A 26,510-nucleotide genomic window follows, 5' to 3' on the forward strand; every position below is an offset into this window, starting at 1 on the left:
GACCCTAGCTGCGTACAGCAGCCGAGGCCGAGGCCACGTGGTTTGGGCGTGGCCCGTGGACAGGGGCGTGGCTTTAACTCTAGGGGCTCGAGGAGGGGCGTGGCGAGGTTGGGATGGGCGTGGCTGCGCCGGACAAGAGCTGGCGTGGGCGGGGCTGGCCGGCGGGCGCGGGAGGAAGTCACGTGGGCGCGCGGGCTCACATGACTGGCCGTGCGATGGACCCGCTGCCCTCGGCGGCAGTCGCTGCGGCAGCTGAGGCGGAGGCTGACGAGGAGGCGGATCCGCCGGCGACAGGTAAGACACGCGGCGGGGTGGAAAGCCCGGCACCACTCCGTCGGAGACCACCTGTCTGCGCGACACCTCGCCTGACCTGTCTGGGGGGTGGGGACATCCTGGGGCTAGCATCTTCCCGCTGCTTCCAGGGACGCTGCTCTCCAGCTCTCGGTTAGCGCGCGGTCGTGTGTAGTTGCACCTGGATCTTCTCTGATCCACCTTGCGAACGCTCGTCCAGAGAGTGGTTTATGTTACGTGACCATGCCCAGGGAAAGGGATGTATCTTTGGTATAGACTGTTTTCCTGGGGTCCCTGGCTTTGTGGACTGTGAGGACGCATCCATGTGGCCAGTGGCGCAAGGTTGGAAGTAGGCCTGATGTGTTTCAGCCAGGTCTGGCCAGGTGTCACACTGAGCATGGCCATCTAGAGCATTGGTGGAAAGACTGGTTCTTCTTTAGGGACGAAAGGTTTGGGGTAGTAGCTTTTAACTCCAGGGGAGGAAGAACATTAATGAACTCCTTTGGTGGATGGAGAGTGTCTAGGTGGAACTCCACTAGGAGTTGGTCTACGGTCTTTGGGTCTTGTTGGGTAAAACATTGAATTCTTTTTTTTTTTTTTAATCCAAGACAGGGTTTTAATTTTGACTGTTCTGGAACTCGCTTTGTAGATCAGGCTGACCTCGAACTCATAGAGATCCTCCTCTCTGCCTTTGGAGTGCTGGGATTAAAGGCATGGGCTAAAAACATTGTATTCTTGAGGTTGTCTGTTGAAGGGCACTATGTATGTATACCAGGGCGCCTTAAGAATGTGATACTGTTTGATCTAGGGCCTACTTCTGCCTTTAAAAATGTTACTTATTGGGGCTGGAGAGATGGCTCAGCGGTTAAGAGCATTGCCTGCTCTTCCAAAGGTCCTGAGTTCAATTCCCAGCAACCACATGGTGGCTCACAACCATCTGTAATGAGGTCTGGTGCCCTCTTCTGGCCTGCAGACACACATGTAGACAGAATATTGTATACATAATAAATAAATAAATATAAAAAAAATGTTACTTATTTTTATTATTTTTAACTGTGCCTGTGGGTGGGGACACTGGTACCCTTGGAGGACAGAAGTATTGGATCCCTGAGCACCTAAAGTTATACATTCTTGTGAGCTACCCAGCATGACCGTTGGGACCCAAAGGCCAGTCCTCTGCAGGAGCAGTGTGTGCTGTTAACCTCTGAGCCCCTGCCTGACTCTTGAAGCAGTTGCTAGTGTCTTGTAACAACTTTGATGGATCAGAGATCTCTTGGCAAATTTGGGATCTTCTGTATTGATTCCTGAAGAACTCAGCTAATGGCTGACATTAGGAATGATTTTGTCTGGATTTTTTTTTCTTTTTTTTTTTTTTTAGTTTTCAAGACAGGGTTTCTCTGTGTAATAGCCCTAGTTGTCCTGGAACTCACTCTGTAGTCCAGGCTGGCCTTGAACTTACAGAGATCTGGCCAGCCTCTGCCTCCTGAGAGTGCTGGGTTAAAGGCATATGCCACCACTGCCTGGTTTTGCATGGATTTTTGATAGATAGTTTAACTCCCTTGGGCAGTGGTGTGACTTGTACATTAGCCATAACCATGTAGCCCTTCACGCTATACAGGCCATCCTGGCAGCTGTGTAAATTGAAAAATGGGTTTTTAATTCTGGTGGAACCTAACCCGTCATTGCTTCCTATGTGAAACTTGACCCCAATCTGGTTAAATGGTTAAATGGTGAAGAAAATCTGCCTTATCTTCTGGGAGAAACTTACTTGAAGTGTCTTGGAGACTTTGGCTAGGTGGGCTGAAATCAGAACACCGTCGAGAAAAACTCTTTGGAAAATTTATTATTGTGTGTATGCCCTGTATGTGGACACTGTGGCATGGCACAGGTATGCCCGCCAGAGGACACCTTTGGAGTCAGTTCTCTCCACTTTTACTTGGGTTCTGGGAACTGGACTTAGGTTGTTGAGCTTGTGTGGTCAATGCCCTTAGCCACTGAGCCCTCTGACCTGGTCCTGAGGATGGGTTTGACTTTAGAGGCAGTAGGCTGAGTTGATTTTGACTTCACTCCTCCTGCCTCATCCTCTTCGTCATTTGCCTACGAGCATACACCTTCATAGTTGGCTGGCTTTTGATACCTCAAAGGAATAAGTAGTGTGGCTTTTGGGCACATAGCAGATTTCCTCTTCTGTCTTCTGTCTCCACTTGAGAGCTGCTGGTGGTGCTCATGCAGGGACTGTGATAGTTTCATGTTTGTGTGGTTTGGAATTGCTGGGGGCAAAACGTGTCCATTGTAGTTTCCAGCACATCGCCCATTATTGTTTATTTGAAGGGTAAATTGTGCACATCCTGTAGGAGATTGCCCTTCCTGAGAACTGAGTTTACAAGTCGGGTAGTGGTGGCACATGCTTTTAATCCCGGCACTGGGAAGGCAGAGGCAGGTGGATTTCTGTGAGTTTGAGGCCAGCCTGGTCTATAAAGTGTGTTCCAGGACAGCTAGGACTATTAAACAAACTGTCTCACAAAACAAAACAACTGAATTTACTATGTTGACTGGGCTGGTCTTGAACTCACAGAGGTCTTCCAGCCTTTGCCTCCTGATTGCTGGGATTAAAGACATCCATCCATAAAGGCCACCACATCCATCCTTATTTATTTATTTTTTAGACAGGGTCAGCTGTGTAGGTAGCTCAGCCTGGCCTCAAACCCATGGTCTTCCTGTCCTCCTGCCTTGTCTCTTGAATGCTGAGATTGTAGGTATAAGCCATTACACACCAGAAGTCATTGGTCCAAAGCAACTTTCTCTGGCTTTCACAGCCTCCAGAGGCTGTGAGGGAGTGTTCATCTGCCCACCTTCCCAGTTTATAAAACCCTTGGCTGATGGTTTCCTTTTCCCAGACCTGAGCCAGGTCTCTCATGTTGCCTTGTCTGGCTCTCTTTTTGTTCATTTCCACTTTTAAGAACCCCTGTGAATTGGGGGGGGCTCACACAGAAAATCAGGATTTATCATCTCCTTATGTTCGCATCAGCTGATGAAAAAACCTCGAATTTCCCTTTTTGCTGAAATCCTAATTCCCTTTTTGCTGAGTGAAAGTAACAAAGCCACAGGTTCTGGGTTTAGGACGTAGACATCTTTGGAGTCTTATGTCCTGCCCATCACCAGAAGATATCCTAGGAGTGGAATTGCCAGATCCTAGGGCTTGTACAGTGTGTTTTTGATTGATGGAGGGCTGCAGCAGTGACTCAGACAGCAAAGGGACTTACTGTCAAGCCTGGATGGCCTGTGTTTGATTCCCATATGGGGTGGATGGGGAAATTAAGGCTGTTTTATTTATTTGGGCAGTGGTGGTCCACACCTTTAATCCCAGAACCTGGGAGACAGAGGCAGTGGAGTCTGAGGCCAGCCTGAGTCTATTTAGCAAGCTCCAGGCCAGCCAAGGCTATATAACAAGACCCTGTCTCACTCTTCCCAACAAATAAGAACATTAATACATTTAAAAAGTAGGAGCTGGGTGGTGGTGGCAGCGTGCACCTTTAATTAATCCCAGCACTCCGGAGGCAGAAGCAAGCAGATGTTTGTGAATTTGAGGCCAGCCTGGTCTACAAAGTGAGTTCCAGGACAGCCAAGGTTACACAGAGAAACCCTGTCTTGCAAAACCACCAACCAACAAAAAAGTGGGGGCGGAGAGGACCCGGGTTCTGTTATCAGCCCCCACATGGCTCCTCACAATTGTCTGTAGCTCTAGTTCCAAGAGCTCCAACACTCTTCTGATATTTTTGGGAATAACATGCATGTGGTACATAGACATATGGGTAAAATACTCGTACTTTAAAAGCTAGAGAAATGGCTCAGCAGCTAAGAGCACTTGCTACTCTTCCAGAGGATCCCTGGTTTGGTTCCCAGCACCCATATGGCTACTTAACAGCCTGTAACTCCAGTTTTAGGAGACCCAGTACCCTCTTTTGCCTCCACATGCACACACATGTTGCACATATGTATGCACATGCAGGTAAAACATGCAAACACATAAAATAAAAAACAGAAAGAAAGGAAAACCTAGTGGGGCTGGGGATGTAGCTCAATGGATGAACACTTGCTTAGTATGCACAAGGACTTAATTCCATCCTCAGCAATGTGGAATAATAATAATAATTAGAATCACTGAAGCTATTTGGTCTGTGTTGATGCAGCCTGAGATCTCATTTCAGACTGCTGGACAGTGTGGTATGCCTGCTTCATCATATGATCTCAGAGTGTGAGTGTGTGTGGAGAGAGAGAGAGCATATATGTACAAACTGTGCACATTGCTGCTGTGTGTCTAGACACTGCTTCATGCATTCCTTGTGACTTTAGTCCAGGAGATCCAGGGGAGTCTGGTCTCCATTGTGTTAGCAGACTCCTTTGGATGGCATTCCATACATTCCAGCCAGCAGCTATCCTCCTGTTCTCTGTGGTCAGGTCCCCGGCATTGCTGTTTGCTGCCCTGCCTGGGCTCACACTCCCTGGCCCTTACTTCCTTGCTTCTGGGTATTTGCACTTGTCGCAGTTCACTGAGCTGTCACCTCGGATGTGTGTAGTTGAGGGTGGTTAAATCACCCCTGAAATGGCTGCTCACATTAAGAGCATCCATCTTCCTGTTTTACACACTAATCTGAGGACTTGAGGTGGGTAGAAGCTTATTTTTCGTCACGTCTCAGCACCCAGAATAACACCTGATATACAGGAGGGGCCTAGATGTTTGAAGCAGACTGTGTATTATCATATGTCTCTTAAAAGACAGCACTATATTTTAGTTTGATAATTTATGTTTTAAAAATATTTTTAAGTTTATTTAATTTTATGTGGATATTTTTCTGCATTAATATATGTATACTACATGCTTTTCTGGTGCCTGAGGAGGTCAGAAGAGGGCATTGGATCCCCTGGAAGTGGAGTTACAGGTGGGTGTGAACTACCCTGTGGGTGCTGGGAACTGAACCTGGGTCCTCTGGATCAGCAACTGTTCTTTAACTATTGAGCCATCTCTCCAGCCCTGGTCTTTTTTTTTTTTTTTGTAAATTATTATCAATTGTTTTAATTAGCATACAGAATAATGGGGTTCCTAGTAACATTTCTATAAGTATTTATCATTGTACTTTGCTCAGTTTTACCCCTTCTGCTATCCTCTCTCGCCTATCCTCCCAATTTGTCTTTGTTCTCTCTTGGCTAGGGATGGAGCTCAGTTGGTAGAGTGCTTGCATGAAGCCTTGGGTCCAGTTCCCACTACCGATAAACTGGGTGTAATAGTGCACACTTGTAATCCCAGTACTGGAGAGGTGGAGGCTGGAGGATCTTAAGTTCAAGGCTAATCTTCATCTAGTTAGAAGCGAAGCCTAGACTATATGAGACCATGCTTTAGCGCGCGCGCGCGCACGCACGCGCGCACACACACACACACACACTGCAAGGTAAAATGTGTCAGTCAAAGAAAGAGGAACTAACTGGGTCTCTATTATGTAGAACAAACTTTGTCAGAATTTGTGGTTAGCAAGAAAGTGATGTATTCCGAGCAGGGGAATTCTGTTTTCGTGTTTTTTTTTTTTTTTTTGCTTCCTGAGAAAAATGAAGCACAAACAAGACATGTTTTGCTGTGCTGTGTGCCAGGGCAATGGGCAGAGCCCACAGGGAAGGTGATGTGGGCACTGCTGGGAGCTGTAAGTGGGATTAGACCTGAGAAGCTGTGTGGCCTTCTGACACCGGACTTTCCAGTTCTCTTTACAGAATCACGTTGAACTAGAACTGGAATTAAGGCAGGTGTGGTTCTGGAAGTGTGTTTGGAGGCAAATGATGGTCTTAGCTCTTGGAGAATCACACCCAGACTTGTTAGTGGTTTTATTTTGATTTTAGACTGATCTCATGTGGCCCTGACTGATCTCAGCCTTGTTTTGTAGCCAAGGTTGGTTTTGAACTGTGGATCCTCTTACATCTACCTCCCAAGTGCTGGGGTTATAGGCATGCACCATCATATATGGTGTTGTAGTGCTGGGCATGGAACCCAAGGCCTCATACATGCTAGATGAGCGGCTCTCCACCAGCTGAGCCCCTGCCCTGTCCTGAAGACTGAACACACCATGTCATGCATGCTGGGCAAGGGCACTAATTCTGAGTGACCTGCGAACCGTCTTTGTATTTTGTTCTTTGAATATGTCTGTGTGTGTATATACATTAGAATGTTTATGTGTATGCCCATGCAAAGGTGTGGGTGCACATGCCTGGAGGTCAGTGTTTTGGGTGTCTTTGTGGGTTTTCCCCTTTTTTGTTTGTTCTAGGCAGGTCTCACTTTGTAACCTTGGCTGGCCTGGAACTTAGTATGTAGACAAGGCTGACCTCAGATTCATAGAGGTCCACCTGCTTCTTCTCCTGGAATTAAGGGTGCCCCTCTCTCTCTTACTTTTTGAGACAGTCTCTCACTGAACCTGGAGCAGGGTGAGTCAGCTGGGCTGGCTACCTGCTAGCTCCAGGGATCCTCTTGTCTCCACCTTCCTGGTACTGGAATTGAGGCACGCACGGCTACACCCAGCTTGTTTTCTTACTTGGTGTTGGGTGGGCTTCGAACTCAAGTTCTCATATTGCATGGCACAGCTTTCCCAGCTGAGCCATCTTCCCATCCCCTCTGTTTGCTTTTTCTTTTGAGACAGGTCTCTTTACTTTGCCCAGGCTGGTGTGAAGCTCAGCTTTGTGTAGCTAGTTGCAAACTTGCAGTCCTTCCTCCTCCTACCTCAGCTTCCCAAGTAGCTGGGATGATAGGCTTGCACCCCCACCCCCAGCTAGCTGGTGCTGTTTGTGTCCATGGGTTGTGGAAGGCATTTTGCTGCTTCTACAGTGTGGGCTTTCGTAGGGGTCATTTAGCTCCTAGGAGTGTTTTTGAGTAGCTTTGTGAGGTTTGCTAACTGAGGAAGCTGCATAGGGACCAGAGAAGGTTGTCTGGTGGATTCTCTGAAGATACACAATTAAGGTCGGTCTGTCTGTCTGCCTGTCTATCTATCATATCTATCTATCTATCTATCTATCTATCATCTATTTTGAGACAAAGTCTCATGTAGTTCAGGTTGGCCTCAAAACTCACTATGTAGCTGGGGATAGCATTAAATTCCTGATCCTCTTTCTTCTACTTCCTGAATACATGGCAGACATGCACCAGCCTGGCTCCTGGTTTATATGGTATGAGACACAGGAGCCAGGACATCCTGCATGCTAGGCAAACTCTCCACCAACCAGCCTCCTCCCCATCCCTACAATTATGTCATTACCGACAATCTTCCAAGCCTGGTTTGTGCCTGGGAAGTGTTGACTGCTGGAGTCCTAGGGATGAGTTGTAATCAGAACTCAGTAACACTTAATGCTGTATGGGAATTGGCGCTTTGAGGAGATGTTGCATAAGTGCAGAGAACCGCCAGCACAGACATTTTCCAGAGACTCCAGTCCCTCAGTGCTTGGCTTGGCTGCAGCATCCTCCCACAGTTCCTTGCTTCGGTGTAGCTGATGAAGTTGTCCTCACTGTGTCCAGGAGATATACTTTCACAGTCTCTTTCTTTCTGCAGATATTTTGCTGTACTGCTAAGTAGATTTTTAAAATTTTAACTTTTTTTTTTCCCCCAAGACAGGGTTGCTGGCCTCAAACTCACAGAGGTCAGTCTGCCTCTGCTACCCAAGTTCTGGGATTAAAGGCATGTGCCACCACTGCTCCACTATCTTTATTTTTTATTTGGTGTAGATAGAGGTCTATGTAGCCCAGACTGGCCTTGAAACCACTGTGTAGCCAGGATGATTTGATATTCTGATCCTCCTGCCTTCACTTCCCAAGTGTGGGGATCAGAGGCAAGCACCACCACGGTTGGATTTTGTGTTGCTGGAACCAAGAGTGTGCTGTGTGCCAAGTGTGTGCTATATCAACCGAGTTCCAACCTGAACTCAACTGTCAAGTTGTTTTGGAAATGTTCCATTCAGTGGCATAGTGTTGGTAGCTCAGATTGGAGTACCGTGCTACTCTAAAGTGTGTGGTGGCTCACACCGTAATCCCAACACTAGGGAGGCAGAGGCAGGTGATCTGTGAGATGGGAGAGCTGGGCTCCTTAGGCTGGAACTGGATGGGAGTTGAGGACTGCAGAGCAGAGGCAAGAGAGGGCAACGCTGGGGTGTTGTCTTAGCCACTTTTCCATTGCTATGACAAAACACCCATGACCATGGCAATTTATAAAAAGAACATTTAATTGTGCTTGTTGTTTCCAGAAGGTTAGAGTCCATGATGGCAGAGCAAAGATATGTATGGTAGCAGGAATAGCTGAGAGCTCACATCTTTTTGTTTGTTTTCTCCAAGGTAGGTTTCTAGACAGTCCTAGCTGTCCTAGAACTAGCTCTTGTAGACCAGGCTGGCCTTGAACTCACAGAGATCCACCTGCTTCTGCCTCCTGTGTGCTGGGATTAAAGGCATGCATCACCACCACCCAGCTAAAAGTTCACATTTTGGTCCACAAATAGGAGACAAGGACACAGACACACACACACACACACACACACACACGGACACGGACACGGACACACAGATAAACAGACACATGGACACAATGCACACACAGAATAGTGCAGTCTTTTGAAACCTCAAAGCATCCTCCTGCCCTGTGACACACCTCTAACAAAGCCACACCTCCTGATCCTTCCCAAATAGTTCCGCCAGCTGGGACTATCAAACATAAGAACCTATGGAAACCATTCTCATTCAAAAAGGTCCCATGCACTGTTTGGGCTTAGTGTACTGCTCTGGCGAGCCAGAGAAGAGGCAGGGTTGAGTGCTCAGGTGTGTGAATGGCTTTGTAAGGGCTGCAGGTGCTCCTGGTGGGGCTCTGTGCTTCCCCTGTTGGACAGTTTAAGCCTGACCGCAGTCACTTGCAGCTGAGGAAATGGCAATGTAGGATGGTATGTGGTGAAGTGGAGTCACAGCAGGTGCCTTGCTCTGTTAAGAGGGGTGGGTACTCCCTTTCCTGACTGCCATGGACATGGACTGGTGTCCTGTACTCCACTTTTGTGATGTCCTTAATTTACCCTGAACTCACTGACTAGTGTCTCATGGAAAGACTTGGAATCTCCCCTCACCTGCCTTCCTAATGGGCTATGGTGGCTAGGATTGTCATTCCATATACTACCTAAACCCAGGTGTGATGCACCTTGCTCCTCAGAGCAGAATGATCTTCTCAACATGATGAATGGCCACATTGAAAGAGCACCCAACGGAGTGGTGCTAGTCTAGGCTGTTGTCCTCCAGCTTAGGCCCAGCAGTGCATCTGGCCAGCAGACACAGGGCATGGAGGCGGGTGCTCAGCAGGACCTTGTGTGAGTCTTTGGCTGGCTGCCTCTCCAGAGCAAGCCACCACTTCCTGAATTCTGGGAGGCACTGACCAAGTTCCTCCCAATGATTACGTATTACGTTCTCCACTGTCCCTGGCTTAGCTCTGGTTAGCTTTCTTGGAGTTTCAGGGTATCTGAGTGTCAGATGACAGCTACCTTGGTATGGAAAATCCAGTCTCCACACTTGGTGTCAATGTGGGTGGGTGTTGGGGAGGATCTGACTCAGTAGTTCCCTTTCTGTAATGTATTCCCAGTTCCTAATTTGCTGTGTGGATTTCTAGTGCCTCCCTATTCTGGTTAACTGTTTTCTTAGGCTGTCTGCGCCTCCGGCAGTGGAAGGCAGGGGCCCTTGCCTTAGCTTTCATGTTTCTACCACAGATCAATAAGGCTTCCTCTGTAAATGTATTTGGTCTTGTGGCGCTTGGCTAATTACATTCCCAGTGCCTGCTGGGCATTCTCTAGGAGCACCTAGCTTTTTGGTTTATTTATTTATTTTTTCTTTTTGAGATAGGGACTTATGTAGCCCAGACTGGCTTTGAATTTACTGTGTAGTCAAGGGTCACCTTAGATTCCTTCTGCTTCCACCTGAAAATACAGATAGGCACTGCTATGCCTGGTTTGTGCAGTGCTGGGGATGGCACCCAGAATGCTAGGCAAGCCCTCTACCACCAGAGCACAAAACCAGCACTTCTCTCCATGCCTTCCCTGTTCCTTTCTGAGACAGGCTGTCACCGTAACCCAGGCTGGCTTTGAACTCTGGATCTCCTGTCTCAGCCTCCACGTGCTGAGATTGTAGGCTTGTGCCACCATGCCTACCTCTACTGTGGTGGCTCAGGTGGTCTTCCTGCGTAGCCTTCAGTAGGACATGTTTGGTTCTGAGATGTTTTAGAATATTTTCACTTTTGTGTCAGAGAACCTGAGTGACTTTCAGAGTTCATCAACCAGACCTAGGAAGAGGGTTAAGCAAGCAAGCAAGCAAGCAAGCAAGCCAGGTGGTGGTGGCATACGCCTTTGATCCCAGCACTCAGGAGGCAGAGGCAGGTGAGTCTCTGTGAGTTACAGGCCAACCTGGTCTACAGAGCAAGTTCCAGGACAGGCTCCAGAGCTACAGAGAGATCCTGTCTTGAAAAAAAAAAAACTAAAAAAAAAAAAAAAAAAACCTCCAGCAAACTGAGAACAGATTGAATGGTGAGGTAGAGAGAGACAAGGAGACTTTCTGGAACTTTGAACTCACAGTGTATCAGTTCTTCCAAGATTCATCCCCCAAACTGACAAACTCTGGAAGGATGCCAATGGGTGAGTGGTTCCAAGATAAGTTGAAGTTTGATAGGTTCTTTTAGAAGCAGATGGGTGGTCGTTCTGGGGATGCGGCTCAGTTGGGAGAACGCTTGCCTAGCATGCACAGGGACCTGGGTTCCAACCCCAGCACCACACGGTTTAGGCTTAGGCGTGGGAGTGGTGCTGCCTGTAATCCCTGCACTTGAGGATTTCAAGGTTATCTTGGGCTATATATGGAAGTTGAAGCTAGCTTGTCCATATCAGACAAAAAAGAAAGCAGTTTTTGGTTCATAGGGTAGCAGGATCCAGGATCCTTTGCCTAGGCGTGCTTCCTGCTTCTGATTTGAGTTTCAAGACTCATTAGAGTGGTGTTTCCAGCCCAGCGCATGTGCTTCATCACATCCGAGGCAGTCCTGGGAGATTTTCCCCATTGTGGTCTGTGCTTGTACTAACCTTTGACAGGACTAGCTACTGGCCAGCCTGGAAGTGACTCACTCTCATCTTTCTTTGTGTGTGTGCATGCGTGCACGTATGTGTGGTCTCCAGTGCGTGTGCGTGGGTTCCTACTCTTTTTTTTTTTTTAAACAAGGTTTTATCATGTGGACCAGGCTGGCCTGGAAATCACAGAGATCTCCCTGCCTCTGCCTCCCAAGCGCTGGGATTAAAGGATGCACAGCTGTGGCCAGCCCACTCCACATTTCATAAACAGGTCTCGGGAAACTTTGTAGTCAGTCTGGGATTCCCCTTGGAGCCGGGTAATAGTCTACTTCTTCTTTGTTCCCTTCTTTTGCTTGTATTCCTTACCTTCTCTCCAGCCTTGTTTGAGATAGGGTCTCACTGTGTAGCCCAGGCTGGCCTGGAACTCCTGATATTCCTGCCTCAGCCTCTAAATGCTGAGGTTAATGGTGTGAGCCACCATTCATGACTGCAGCTTGACTGGTTTGTTCTTTAATTTTTAAAATTATATTTATCAGCCAGGTAATGGTGGCGCACGCCTTTAATCCCAACACTTGGGAGGCAGTCAGGGAGATCTCTGAGTTCTAGGCCAACTTGGTCTACAGTTCTAGGACAGCAAAGAAACCCTGTCTCCAGAAACAACAACAAAAAAATGCATGCCTTTGTGTGTTAGTGTGCTTGCCTGCACACAGTAGTGTGCGTGCATGCATGTGGGGCAGGGGAGGGAAGGAGAGAGAGACGCCACATGCACAGGGAGGACTACCTTAGGTAGTCAGTTCTCTCCTTCTACCATGGGGATCCCAGGAACTGAGGTTTTTGTGTTTGGTGGCTTCTTTGCCTGCTGAGCCATTTCCCTGGCACCACTTATTGTCTGGTGATGTGGGATTCCCCTCTGTATGCTGAGAATGTGTTTTATTACCATTGGTTAATAAAGAAGCTGCTTTGGCCAGTGGCTTAGCAGAGTAAAGCCACGTGGGAAATCCGAACAGAGCTATAGAGAGAGAGTAGGCGGAGTCAAACAAATGCAAGCCAGCTGCCTAGGAAACAAGACGTGTAGAAAATGAGGTAATGCCATGATCACGTGGTAATACATAGACGAATAGAAATGGGCGAAAACTAAACTGAATGCAGGGAGACGGACACCATGTGTTGCTGAAGGAGAAAGTCACCAGAACTTTACCGGTAGGCCATAGCCTCTTGTTGATACACAGATTAATAGAAATGGGTTAATTTAAGATGTAAGAGCTAACTAGGAATACGCCTAAACCATTGGCCAAACAGTGTTGTAATTAATACATTTTTTGTGTGATTATTTGGGTCTGGGCATCTGGGAAACCAAAGTGCAGTCTCAGATTACATAATTTGCCCAATGTGAGGCCATTTAGTTTTTAAAAATATTAGTTTTTAAAGATTTTAAATTTAAAATGTAAAGATTTTAGTTTTCATTTAGTTTTTTAAAATAAATAAATTTAATTTTAAAAAGACAAAAAGTACATAAACTACTTGTATGTAGAAAGCCATACAAATCTCTTTCTGAACTATATTGTATTTATATAAAATTTATTTTTACTTGTAGGCTTCTTATGAAACACTTATGATTACTCCAGAATAGAGTGTTGCTTTAAGTTTTAGCAGTTTAGATGCAAATATAACTGATAATTTAAAAATGATGAAAATCAAATTATAAGTCAAGAGAAGACCTAGGACTTCATGAATTCTTCTAGTTGCTTAATGAACATCAATACTTCTCAAACTTTCAAAACTCGGGAGTGGAGGGATTCCTTTTTTAAAAAATTGTTTTTATTGAGCTATATAGTGTTCTCCGATCCCTTTCCTTCCTCCCCACTTCTTCTTCTACCTTCTCCCATGATCCCCATGCTTCCCATGCTCCCAATTTACTCAGGAGACCTTGTCTTTTTCTACTTCCCATGTAGATTAGATCCACGCATGTCTCTCTTCGGGTCCTCATAGTTGTCTAGATTATCTGGGATTGTGAATTGTAGGCTGACTTGACTTTATGTCTAAAAGCCACTTATGAGTGAGTACACATTATATTTGTCTTTCTGGTTCTGGGTTACCTCACTCAATATGATGTTTTCTAGATCCATCCATTTGCCTGCAGATTTCAGGATGTCAGTTTTTTCATTGTGTAGTACTCCATTGTATAAATGTACCACTTTCAGCTCAGAATTCTACAAGATTTTCAAAGAACTAATATCAATACTCCTTAAATTGTGCCACATAATAGAAACAGAAGGAACATTACCAAACTTTTTACGAAGCTACAATTACCCTGATATCCTAACCACACAAAGACATTGCTAAGAAAGGGAATTACAGACCAATCTATCTCATTAACATTATTGCAAAAATACTAAATACCATACTGGCAAACCGAATCCAAGAACACATCAGAAAAATTCATTTAATTTTTAAAGATTCTTTTTCTTTTGAACTATTCTTAGTGAACCTGAATTTTTAGTGAAGGTCTTCCTATGTAGGCTAGGCTGGCTTTGAGCTCAGAGATCTGCCTGACTCCTCCTCTGGAGTGATGGGATTAAAGGCATGAACTACTAAAACTTTGCCTAGCCTAAGGCTGGGAAAACTTGCTTCTTCAAAAAACTTGGTAGTTTTAGTGCTCTATATAGTTGGCTTTTTTTTTTTGTTAAGATGTAATTTTTTTTTTTAAATATTGTGTATGGGTATTTTGCCTTCTTGTATATCTCTGCACCATGTACACAACCTCATGTGTGCAGTACCCACGGAGGCCAGAAGAGGAGCTGTATACCCTGGAACTGGAGTTACCAATGGGTCTTAGCCATCATGTGGGTGCTGAGAATTGAACCCAGGTCGTCTAGGAGAGTCTTAATCCCTGAGCCATCTCTCAGCCCCTTTATAGTTCTTAGTGTTTACATCTGTGGTCCTGTACTGGCTGGGTTTGTGTCAACTTGACCCAAGCTAGAGTCATCAGAGAGGAAGGAGCCTCAGTTGAGGGAAAGCCTCTACGATATACAACTCTAAGGCATTTTCTTAATTAGTGGTTGATGGGGGAGGGCCCAGCCCATGGTGGATGGTGGTGCTGTCCCTGAGCTGTTGGTTCTGGGTTGTATAAGAAGATGGGCTGATCAAGCCATGGGAAGCAAGCCAGTAGGCAGCAGCCCTCCATGGCCTCTGAATCAGCTCCTGCCTCCAGGTCCCTGCCCTGTTAGAATTCCTGTCCTGACTTCCTTAAGTGATGAACATCAATGCCGAAGTGTAAAGCACATAAACCCTTTCATCCCCAACTTGCTTTTTTGTCATGGTGTTTTGTTGTAGCAGTAGAAATGCTAACTAAAACAGGTCCCTTTTTATTGCCTTTTCTAGACAGTGTCACAGGCTGGCCTTGAACTGAGATCTTTTTCCTTTCACCTTCCAGTTGCTGGTGTTGTGGATGTAAGCCGACACACTCGGCTGTGATCCTGTTTTTGTTTTTGAGGCAAGGTTTCTGTGTGCAGCACTGGCTGTCCTGGAACTCAATCTTTATACCAGGCTAGCCTCAAACTCAGATCCTTTGCCTCCTGAGTGTTAGGCATCCACCACCACACCCGACATGTGTGTGTGTGTGCGTGCACATGCGCGTGGGCATGGGGGTCGGGTTGACAGTGGGTGTCTTCTACAGTTACTTTTCACCTGATTTTTGAGGTGAATCTCACTAAATCTGGAAATCTCCTGATTGAGCTCAGCTATCTGGGCATCAAGCCCCAGGGATCCTCCTGGCTCTGTCTCCTCAGTGCTGGGATTATAGGTATATACCACCACACCAGGCTTTTTTTTTTTAATGTGGGTTTTAGGGGGCTGAAGTTGGGTCCTTACGCTTGTGGCAAACACTTCACTGACTGAGCTATCCCTGCAGCCCCTGTGATCTGTTTCCTACTGTGTGCTGTTGAGGAGAGGGGTCTGGCTGGGTGCTGATTGCGGTAAGTTCTTTCTGGGAGCGTAAGCTGTGCTGGTTTCACATATGGTAGTCTTGGGAAGTCAAAGAGCCCCACATATGCCGGGCGGTGGTGGCGCATGTCTTTAATCCCAGCACTTGGGAGGCAGAGGCAGGCGGATCTCTGTGAGTTCGAGGCCAGTCTGGTCTACAAGAGCTAGTTCCAGGACAGGAACCAAAAAGCTTCGGAGAAACCCTGTCTTGAAAATCCAAAAAAAAAAAAAAAAAAAGAGCCCCACATAGGTTTGGATTTGGGGGAGAGCTCTGAGCAAGACAGACCAAGGAGGACTCAAGAAGGAGACTTGGCTGGGATGGGACTTAGATGGTTGGGTGCTTGATTAGTTTGTTTAAGGCTTGGTTTCCATTCCAGCGCTGCATTAACTCAGCACCTGTAATGTCAGCACCACGGAGTGGAGGATCAGAATTCCATTCTTGACAACTTAGGGAGTTTGAGGTTAGACCGTTTCCACTCCCTTTCAAAAAAAACAACAACAACAACAACAAAAAACCCCAAAAGACTTAGCCTAATGTTGAGAGCTATGAAGGGAGATGAGTAGATAAACTTCTTGGAGTAGTGTTTGAACTGAGTTTGCAGGATTTGGTAGCAATCCCCATAGCTAATAAGCCAGAGTCTACGGCAGCACTCACAGGTTTGCTGATACTGCCCTCCCAAGTAGGGACATTAGGCCACTGCTGGGGACCTGTGGCTCTGCTCTCTGTAACTTAGCAGTGTGGCATTACTAAACTCCAGCATTACATCATCAGGGTTCTTCCTTATGCTCTCTTGGCAAAATGGATAGGGCTGACCAAATGGATAGAGCAGATGCAGGGATTCATGGTGCAGAGGAAGGATCCCGCCAGCATGAGGCATTGTGTCAGGGTTTACCACTGTTGTGTCTGTTGCTGATCATCTTTGTTGTGGTGATTTCTCACTGAGACAGTTTCCATCTCTTGCAAGCCCCTAAATGAGATTTGCCGGTGTTGGATGTGCTGTTGTTACCATGGTAACACAGGTTCTACTTTTTGCTGAGTTATGTGACTTTCTTGCTTGAGTTTATTACTTTGTATGCATTCATCCAGCAGGTGTTAAATAATTATCTGCTGTGGACTGGGCATATTTCTCTCTCTCTCTTTTCTGTTTTTTGGTTTGTTTTTTTTTTTCGAGGCAGGGTTTCTCTGTAGCTTTGGAGCCTGTCCTGAAACTAGCTCTTGTAGACCAGGCTGGCCTCAAACTCACAGAGATCCACCTGCCTCTGCCTCCCGAGTGCTGGGATTAAAGGCGTGCACCACCACTGCCCAGCATATTTTTCTATTTTAATTAAAACACACACACGTTATTGTGTACTTGAGAGATAGCTCAGTGGTTAAGAGCACTGGCTACTCTTCCAGGGTACTGGAGTTGGGTTCCCAGCACCCACATGGCAGCTAGCAAGTCCGTAGCTCTAATTCTAGGGTATCTGACACCTCTTCTGACCTCCTTGGGCACTGCATACATGTGTCCATGTGGTGCACAGACAAATACACACATAAAATAAAAATCAATTTAAAATATATTGTTCATATGTGAATACCTGCTTGTGTATGTGGGTCCATGTTCATGTGCTTGTGTGTTTTTGTGTATGTGTGTGCAGGTACACTGGTTTGTGTATGCGTGCAGATATATGCCAGGTGTTGTTTCTCAAGTGTCACACACCTATTTATTTATTTATCTTGAGACATGGTCTCTCTGGCACAGAGATCATCCAGTGGGCTAGACTGGCCATCAAGCAGAAATTCTCCCCCCTGGGCCTCTTCAGCATGTACTACCACACCGGCATTTCCCCTCAGTGCTGGAGATCAAATTCAAGTCCTCATTCTTGAGCAAGAAGCGCTTCATTGACTGAACTACCTCTATAGTCGGTTGTCCTCACCACACCCCATTTCAGTATTAGGATCAAATAATTCATTGCTCTGGCTAGTCTAGCTATCCAGCTTGCTCCGGGGAACTGTTTCTACCTTCTAAACACGGGGGTTATGGTGGCTGGTGTTTGTGCCCACTTGGCATTTATGTGTTCTGGGGATCTGAATTCAGGTCCCCACCCTTATGTGGTAAGTGCTTTATCCATGGAGCCACATCTCCAGCCCCTAGCACTATTCTCCATCCTTGGGATAGTTACTGAATACAGTGAACGCAGACCTCCATCTTGCAGAGCTGGTGTTCTTATGAGAACCACACAGGAGTCAGGAGATGTAATCAAAAATATACCTTAGGGGGGCTGGAGAGATGGCTCAGTGGTTAAGAGCACCACCTGCTCTTCCAAAGGTCCTGAGTTCAATTCCCAGCAACCACATGGTGGCTCACAACCATCTGTAATGAGATCTGTGCCCTCTTCTGGCCTGCAGGTAGAGTACTGGGAATACTGTATACATAATAAATAAATAAATTTAAAAAATATATATATATACACATACATACACCTTAGGATGTGCTAGAGAGAATCAAAGCCAGGGGGTGTTGTCCTGGGGACAACCTTGATGTTGCAAACCATAGTTGTCACCAATAAAAATGTCACAGAGAAAGCAACACTTACTGCCAGGAAGCTGAGGAGGATAGGAAGTTGGTCTAGTATGTGGGTGGATGGGGGAACCTTCTGGGTAGAGGAGAAAGCCAGTGCCAAGGCCTCAGGCCAGGTGCAGGGTTGAGGCTACTGAGTTGGAGGGAACACGAATACTGCAGAGAGTGTTTTTTGACTGTAGAGAGAAAAGAACATTTTGTGTGTGTGGTGGGGGGTAGTGGCAGTGGACTTGAGGAAGCCTTGTTTAGGACCTGTTCTCCTTGGGGATTGCCTGGCATCCTCAGTGAGGAAGCTGTACTCATGGTTTCTTTTCTTCCTTTTTTCTTTTCCCCTTTGCCCCTTTACTTTTTAATTATCCACTTGCCTGTTCATTTCCTTTTGCTTCTTCCTCCTTTTTTGAGACGGCTTTTTAGGAGCCCAGGCTGGACTGGAACTCCCGATCTCCCAGCCTCCATCTGCTGGATAGATGGGTGGTAGAGTGCTGGGATTACAGGTGTGACCACCTTACCCTTTTGGAGGGGTGCTGGGCATGGAACCCAGAGCTTCATTCATGCCAGGCAAGCGTTCTACCCACTGGATCACATCCCAACCTGGTTTCTTCTTTTAACATGATGAGGTTTGTTTCCTTTCTCCCCCACTGTGTTTCAGGGAGTACTTGGTCCCTTCATGGGGATGTTCTTCTCGATACTTGACCATTAGAAATCTGGCATCGGTTCTGTGGCCTATAAAAGCCCACTGGCAGATAAACAAGTTTGTATTTCCCTAGAGTTGATCCTAAGCACTGAGTGAAATCACAGCAGAATGGGTTGTATTTGAGGGTGGTTATGTCCTTTATAGTAGCAGAGGGCTGTGGGTGGGCTTTGCTAAAAATGAAGCTCAGCGGTGCTCCCTCAGCTGTGACCTGCTGTGGGAACTCACGTCTTCACTGACAGGTGGAGTAGAGCATGCACTGCCTGTGGAAAAGGATTGCTGTAAGCCCAGGAGTTATCCTAGACATGATGGTGCTGGCTCCTAGCTACTCAAGAGTTGATATAGAAGGCTTGAAAGTTCTATGCCTGTGTGGGCAGCTTGTAAGTGTAACCCTGTCTGAAAACAAAAAGTAAAACGAAGGCTTGCGGTGTGGCTCAGTGGTAGAACACCTGCCTAGAATCCTCCAGTGTGGGGCTGGGGTGTGGCTCAGTGGTAGAGCACCTGCCTAGAATCCCCCAGTGAGGGGCTGGGGCATGACTCAGTGGTAGGCCATTAGCCTACCATGTGAGCCCCTGGGTTCAATCCTCAGAAAAAGAAAAGACTGTAAATTAGTTGGTTCTAAGTTTTGAAAGAGGTGTGTATGTCTTTCAGACTGAGGAAAAGAAGACAGAAAATACTGAGCATTGGCCCAAGTGGAAGGCAGCTGGGCCTGTTGCTTGAGGGGGTGTAGATTGGCTGAGTCACTTAGGAAAACTGGAAATATTTACTAAGCTGAGCATATGCAAGTGCTGTGATCCAGCACATACACTCACGCCTGTGTTATGTACCCAACAGAAGTGCATGCAACATATGTCCATAAAAAGCCATGTTCTGGAATGTTCTCAGCAGTGCCATGTGTCATAGATTGGCAGTGAAACCACCCAGATGCCCAGCAGGCATGGAATGAGTGAGCAGTGGGCCATAGCTGCATGACAGGATTTTTGGAAGGGACGGGCTGTATCCATTGTGTGTGACCTGTGAGCTTCAAGATTAAGGAAGAGGTTAGAACTGGGCTCTGACTCTACTGTATAAAATAGACTAGGCCAACCTGTGAGAGGCCTGTCTCATAGAGGTGGTAATTGAAGAGAGTGATGAAGTGTTAGTCTCTCATTTTGTTACTTTATAAAAGAAAGCACAGCTGAGCGATAACTTTTAAAAACAAAAACACAGTCAGGCGATAGTGACGACATGCCTTTAATCCCAGCACATGCGAGGCAGAAGCAGGTGGATCTCTGTGAGTTTGAAGGTTAGCCTGGTCTATAGAGCATGTTCCAGGACAGCTAGGACTAAACAGAGAAACACTGTCTCAAAAAAATCAAAAACCAACCAAACAAAACCCAAAGTACACCATCTCTCAATAGCTGTTGCTAACCTTAAACTCTGTGTAGATTAGGTTGGCTTTGAACTCATAGGGATCATTTGCCTGCCAGTGCCACCAGGGTGCTGGAATTAAAGGTGCATACAACCATATGTGGTCTTTAGGTTTTGTTTTGTGTTGTTTTTCTAGATGGAGTTTCTCTGTGTAGCTTTGGTTCCTGTCCTGAAACTTGCTCTGAAGACCAGGCTGGCCTCAAACTCACAGAGATCCACCTGCCTCTGCCTCCCGAGTGCTGGGATTAAAAGCCGCTGCCACCACCATACCTGATAATGTTTTATCTCAGACTCCCAAGTGCTGAGATTATAGGCATGTGTCACCACCCATAGCTCTTTTCTATTATTATGGGTGTTTGAATCCTTTGTGATTAGAACAAACAGAAATTTCAAAGGTAGTTAGCAAAAAACAAATGAACAGACTGAATTAAAAAGTGGTTATTTGAGTGGCTGGGGATTTAGGCAATTTTGTTGTTTTGCAGAAAATTTGAAAATGTGTTCTGCAGTTATTTGGAAACACACTTGATATCTGAAAAGCACTCCATCTGGAGTAGTGCAGCCTCGGGAATGGGGAAGTTAGCAGAGTCTTCATAGACTGCGGAGCTGGGGCAGCTGGTCTGGAGTCCTCATGGAGGCTGTGAAAGTCTGCTCTCTTTCCCTTTCCTGCAGTGCTGGGCTGGAATCCAAGCCTCTGCATATGTCAGTCAGGTTTTCTCACAGCAGATCCTCCTGCCTCAGCCTGCTGGACTGAGGAGCGTGAGGGACGGGTTCCTCGCTGCACTTGGTTTAAAGCTTGCTTTGGTGTGTGCTGAGACTTTAGTAGCACAGTGCTTGCCTGGTGTGCAGGGCTCTGGGTGCCAGCCCCAGCAATGTATCAAACAAAAGCAGGGAAGTGGTTCCTTTAGGCAGCACCCACACGGGTAGGGCACCTGTCCTTGTCAGGAGAGAGCCTGGCTGCAGCCTGTGGCCTCTAGATGGAAGACTACTGCTTCCTGAGTCTCTGGGGCATCCTGGTGTCTCCTGGCCCCCAAGCTGCTGAATTGTCATTTCTAACGTTGTGCTCATGATAAGGATGAGGAAACTTATGTTCGTTCCCATTTCCTGAGGACAGTTTGTTTATTTAAGAACTCAGCTCACAGGTTTTTTGTTTGTTTTAATTTTATTAAAACTAAATCATTTTTTAAACTATGAATGTTTTGTCAGCATGTATGCACGCTGGGTGCAATGCTTGGTACCTGTAAAGGCAAGAAAAGGGAGTCGGGTCCTTGGCCTTTCAGTTACAAATGGTTGTTAGTCACCATGTGGGTGCGGGAATTGAACTTGCAAGGCTATTAATCATTGGCCAGTCATCTTTCCAACCCCTCAGAGAATCTGCTGAATCAAAAGTGCAGTTTCCTAAGCTTGAGAAGGAATCTGCTTACTGAATGCTGAGAGCATCTCCTATTCCAATTACCAACCTTTTCCCCCAAACACCTCACTCTTCTTTGATTCAGGATCTTGTTATGTGGCCTGCCTGGTTCTCTGGCAGAGAGAGCTGGGGCAGAGCCAGACCCGTTGGACTCTCCCTGGGGCTCAGCAGGATGGCGAGTGTGAAGACTCTGACATGGTGTCCCATCGTGTGTGTGTGTGTCCCTGTCTTCAGGGAGAAACACACTGAGTCTAGAGTCTGTCAAAGCAGTTAATGGTATCAAGCAGGGACTTATGTAGGGTTGGGATGGGTGAAGGCAGAGTAAGGAGCAATAATATTTTGCCACGCTAGCAGTGGCTGGGTGAAAGCAGGTCTAGGTAAGGTAGCTAGAGACAGGTCTCCAAACTCTAGCTACGCTCAGGAAGTTACACTAGGTCTCACACCAAATCAGATTAGGCTCAGGAAATTACACTGGGCCTCGTGCAGCCAAACATCTCCCCTTTTTGTTTTTGTCATGACAGTGGAAGACATGGCATGGTCCCTGTCTTAGGTCGTCTCCCATATGGAGATCTTACCCATCGCTGAGTACCATGTACCTCATTTATGAAAAACTCTCTCCATGACCTGCCTTCGGTTGTTCAGCCTGTCTGAGATCTTACCCATCACTGGTCAAGTGGAGGGTGGAGGAGAGACGTTTATATGAGGATTACCAGTCATACAGTCGCACAAGGGCCCCAGACTCCCGAGTGGCCAGCCTATGATAGTATACCTCGACCTAATGTAATTCAACAGCCTCCAATCTTTGGTAGATAAATTGTGTGATCTTATTGAACATACAAGGGCCCAACAGTAACAAACATAAGGAAAAGGAAGGGTCCGAGCAGGGGAAGGAAACAGGGTAAGAATCCATGAAAGCCCATCCACGTGGGGTTGTCCTGAAGATTTCGCCATCTCTTCTCTAGGTCTCATCAGGGTAAGCGACAACATCCACGTCTTCGATTGTTTCTGGGGAAGAAGCAGAAAGGCACTCCTCGGGGGTGGAACATTTCCTAGGAATCATCATTATCCTCATGGGGTAAATACGATCTCTAGTCGGCACCCAGAGGGGCCTCCTTTCATTTTGAGGGAAGACACATCCCTCTTCCGGCATTGAGGAGTGGGTCTGGTCCTCTTCAGGCTCCAGTCAAGGGGTCCTTCCATTTGACCCAGACAGAACTGTAGGTAACTGATGAAGACCAATGTTTTTGAAAAGGAGACAGATATTTATCTTCTCTAGAGAAATTTAGAATATTTAGGGTCAATAATGCCTTTCTCAATTGATCATGTTGGGGCAGGGACTTCCTTTTTGCTTTTCTAGTTGAGACTTGAGTGATTGTACCCTTCCATGATGGCCTGTCCCCTTGGATTATATGGAATGCCAGTGGAATGAGAAATTTTACAGGTTTGTAGAAAGTCTATAAAGGCTTTACCAATAAAGCATGTGTTGACCGAGTTTTCTGTCCCACCAGGTCCCATAGCCTTAAAGTCCCAAAGAAGCACACAGGGTCTACATTAATCATAAACTAATTGGCCTATTAGCTCAGGCTTTTTATTAACTCTTATAACTTATATTAGCCCATAATTCTTGTCTTTGTTAGCCATGTGGCTTGGTACCTTTTTTGGCAAGGCAGTCACATCTTGCTTCCTCTGTGTCTGGGTGATGACTGCAGACTGACACTTCCCTCTTCCCAGAATTCTCGTTGCCCCACCTAACTTCCTGCCTGGCTACTGGCCAATCAGCGTGTATTTAAAACACAAGTGACAGGGTACAGACCATTGTCCCACAGCAAGCATGGGCCATTATCTGTTTTAATTTGGCTAGGTAAGCCAAGGATGGCAAAGCATTGTAGCATATGGCTAATAGCATGTTTGGATTTCTCTCTGGCATGTGTGAAAACTCGGGAGAAGGTATCCACTGAAAGAAAAACGTATTTAAGCTTTCCGAATGGAGTATAATATGTAACAACAGTCTACCAGAAATGGTTAGGGTGAATCCCCCAGGATTGCTCCCCACCTTTTGGAGGGGAGGAATCTAGAGGAAAGGCTGAGAGAGCCGGTAAGCAGAAGCCCTCCATAGCCTCTGCACCAGCTCCTGACTCCAGGTTCCAGCCCTACTTGAATGTCCATCCTGGTCTACAATCTGGTAGTAGCCAGAGAAAGTGGTTATGAGTGACAAACGGAAAGCCCAGAAATACAAGGAAAAAAAGGCTCCTTCAAAAGTTGAAAGAACAAAGAGAATCCAGAACAAGGAGTGTTTAAGGTGGGGCTCTCCAGACCTGCTCCACCTATCTTTCTCTTCTCAGAACCGAGGACTGTAAAACTGAGCCTGAAAAGATTAATAATAGGAATATTCCTCAGGCAACACAGTCTGCTCCAAAACAACATTCTATAAAGAAAATACTGGATAAAGAGAAAAGATTTGTGCAGCCCACAGTGTCCTCAGGGAAAGTGAGCTGATGTGCTGCTACTCATAGGACTGAGCAGATGGCCCAAAGTCTCCCCTGCCACGAGAGAGCCATTCACAAGAATTACTGATGAGAGTGGACCCAAGAGTGGTGCCTGCCAAGCAGAGGAAGCCAGGTCTGACAAGGCTACTCGTCTGCAAGACTTTTTTTCGTGATGATGATGTTTTTATTGCATGTGGACCTGAAAAATACCATTATGCTCAAGATGACTGTCCTGTATCATAGCAAATGCCGTGCCCTGAAGTCATCTTATTCTTGAGTCTCAGCTGCTAAGTATTTTGGATCCAAAAGCCCAGGGCCCTCTTGCCGCAGCAAGTCCCCTGCTTCAGAGAAGCCTGTGGCCTGGTTGTTCAGTGGCCTCAGTCCTAGACATGGCCATCTGTAGTTGGTGTTTCATGTCTCCCACTTCTACCCAAAGCCTGTGTGGTGATGTGGATGCAGGGTGAGCAAGAACAAAATGGTCCTTAGAAGTGGCCTCCTGCCCAATGCTGATGAGACATGGTATCTCCGAGCAACCCTGAATGTGGAGGCTGGAAAGGAAGCTGGCCTGGCCTGCTGGGTGAAACAGCAGTTCTAAGAGGGCAGGATATCATCCTCTATTGGGGCGGCAGACATTCACCCATGGGTTTTTCTTTTTTTTTTTATTTTTTTATTTATTATGTGTACAGCATTCCTTCCATGTGTGCCCCACAAGCCAGAAGGGGGTGCCAGGTCTCATTATAGATGACTGTGAGCCACCATGTGGTTGCTGGGAATTGAACTCAGGACCTCTGGAAGAGCAGTCAGTGCTCTTAACCACTGAGCCATCTCTCCAGCCCCCACCCATGGGTTTTTCATTGTGGCAGTACTAGTAGTACTACTAGGTCTTGTGACCTACATCAAGAAGCACTGATCCTATCAAGACATCCTGTAGGTCTTCCTTATACCTGCCTTTCCTGAGACGCAGACCTTCTGGCTTCTAGGACTTTAGTCCTGGTTGGCTGAGGAACTGAGGAGGATAAAAGAACCTTGAAGAAGTGAAGAGCAACCAGCACAACATTTATTACAGGAAACCAGTGTGCCGTTTCTCCCTCTGTGGCTCTGGAAGTATCCTGGGCTTCCCAAGGGTACCAGGCATTAGGCCAGTTACCACCTGAGTTAACATTTACAGGTAACAGGTGTGCCGTTTCTCCCTCTGTGGCTCTGGAAGAAGCTACCTCCCCTCGGAATCCTGAAGCAGCCACTTCTCCTAATGCTCCCTCCCCGATCTGAATTGGGAGACAGAGGAGACTCCCCTATAGGGCAGGTCCCTCTGGCAGCAAAGTGGAGGGGCAGAGAGTGCTGGAAAGGGGTTTATAGGGCGATCTGGAGGTGAAGGACCCCTTGAGGGCCAAGGGGTGTTGTAAAAGGGGTCTAGGGGGCAGGTACACTGAACTAGGTTCCAAAGCAGGTTTTTGTTTAGTAAAGAACTGCCCCATTTTTAATGGGGGTACACTCACCTGCAGACTGATTGGCCCATCAGCAGTTCTTCCGTTCTTCACACAATGGAGCTTCTTCACACTGAACTAAGTTCCTCACATCGGACACCAATCCGCCCGGTTCTCTGGCAGAAGGGGGGGGGACACACACGGGGACGGGACGACAGGACTCTCCCTGGGGCTGAGCATGATAGTGAGTGTTGGGACTCAGCCCTCCCCCCTGGACACCAGGGAGAAACACCCACTGAGTCTGGAGTCTGTCAAAGCAGGATCTTGTTTAATGGTGTCAAGTAGTTTGTGATAGGGGTGGAGAAGCTTAGGATAGGTTAAGGCGGAGTAAGGAACAAGGGCCAATAATATTCTGCCACGCTAGAGGTAGCTGGGTGGAGGCGGGTCTAGGTTGGGTAGTCAGAGACAGGTCTCCAAACTCTAGCTAAGCTCAGAAGTTACTCTAGGCCTCACACCAACTCAAGTTAGGCTCAGGAAATTACACTGGGCCTCATGTGGCCCAACAGTGGCCAAGGCTCATAGTAAACTCAAGATCTTCAGTACAAGTGCTCTACCACTGAGCCACACCCCAGCCCCTCACTGGGGAATTCTAGGCAGGAGCTCTACCACTGAGCCACACCCCAGCCCCTCACTGGGGAATTCTAGGCAGGTGCTCTACCACTGAGCCACACCCCAGCCCCTCACTGGGGGATTCTAGGCAGGGGCTCTACTACTGAGCCACACCCCAGTCCCTCACTGGGGGTTTTTTGAACAGGGTTTCTCTGTAGTTTTGGAGCCTGTCCTGGAACTAGCCCTTGTAGAACCACAGAGATCTTCCTGCTTCTGCCTCCCAAGTGCTGGGACTAAAGGCATGCGCCACCACCACCCAGCTATTTCATTTCATTTTCATGCAATTGTACTCTGACATGCTGCTGTTTATTTTCCCTGTTCTGGAAAGTAACTACAGAATGGTTTAGGAGCACCTGGTCACTGTTAAATGTGGGGAGAGTGTATAGGCATGGTCTTATCCTTGACACTGGTTGTCAATCTATGGCCCTGAGGCCAGCAAAATGCCTAGGAATTTATGTGTAATGCAGGTCCTTAGGTCCTTCCTAGGCCTGT

The 26,510-nt window shown here is 46.8% G+C and overlaps 1 protein-coding gene across 3 annotated transcripts in view; it reads left to right on the forward strand.

Moving 5' to 3' along the window:
• Positions 1-200: 200 nt before the first annotated feature.
• Snx8 (sorting nexin 8) overlaps positions 201-26,510 on the forward strand; it is a 58,736-nt gene continuing 32,426 nt past the window's right edge. Inside the window, exon 1 of one of the 3 annotated variants that reach the window (XM_041648456.1) lies at positions 201-294. In XM_041648456.1, the coding sequence (XP_041504390.1) occupies positions 201-294 (94 nt within the window). Of the gene's footprint in view, positions 295-22,486; positions 22,515-26,510 lie in introns of those variants that run through there. The other 2 variants (XM_041648457.1, XM_041648458.1) reach the window with 2 other exon arrangements.

This window comes from Microtus oregoni, unplaced genomic scaffold (assembly GCF_018167655.1).
Source record: "Microtus oregoni isolate MIOR12 unplaced genomic scaffold, Mior012 000003F_ref0000135, whole genome shotgun sequence".
NCBI classification, from domain to species: Eukaryota; Metazoa; Chordata; class Mammalia; order Rodentia; family Cricetidae; genus Microtus; species Microtus oregoni.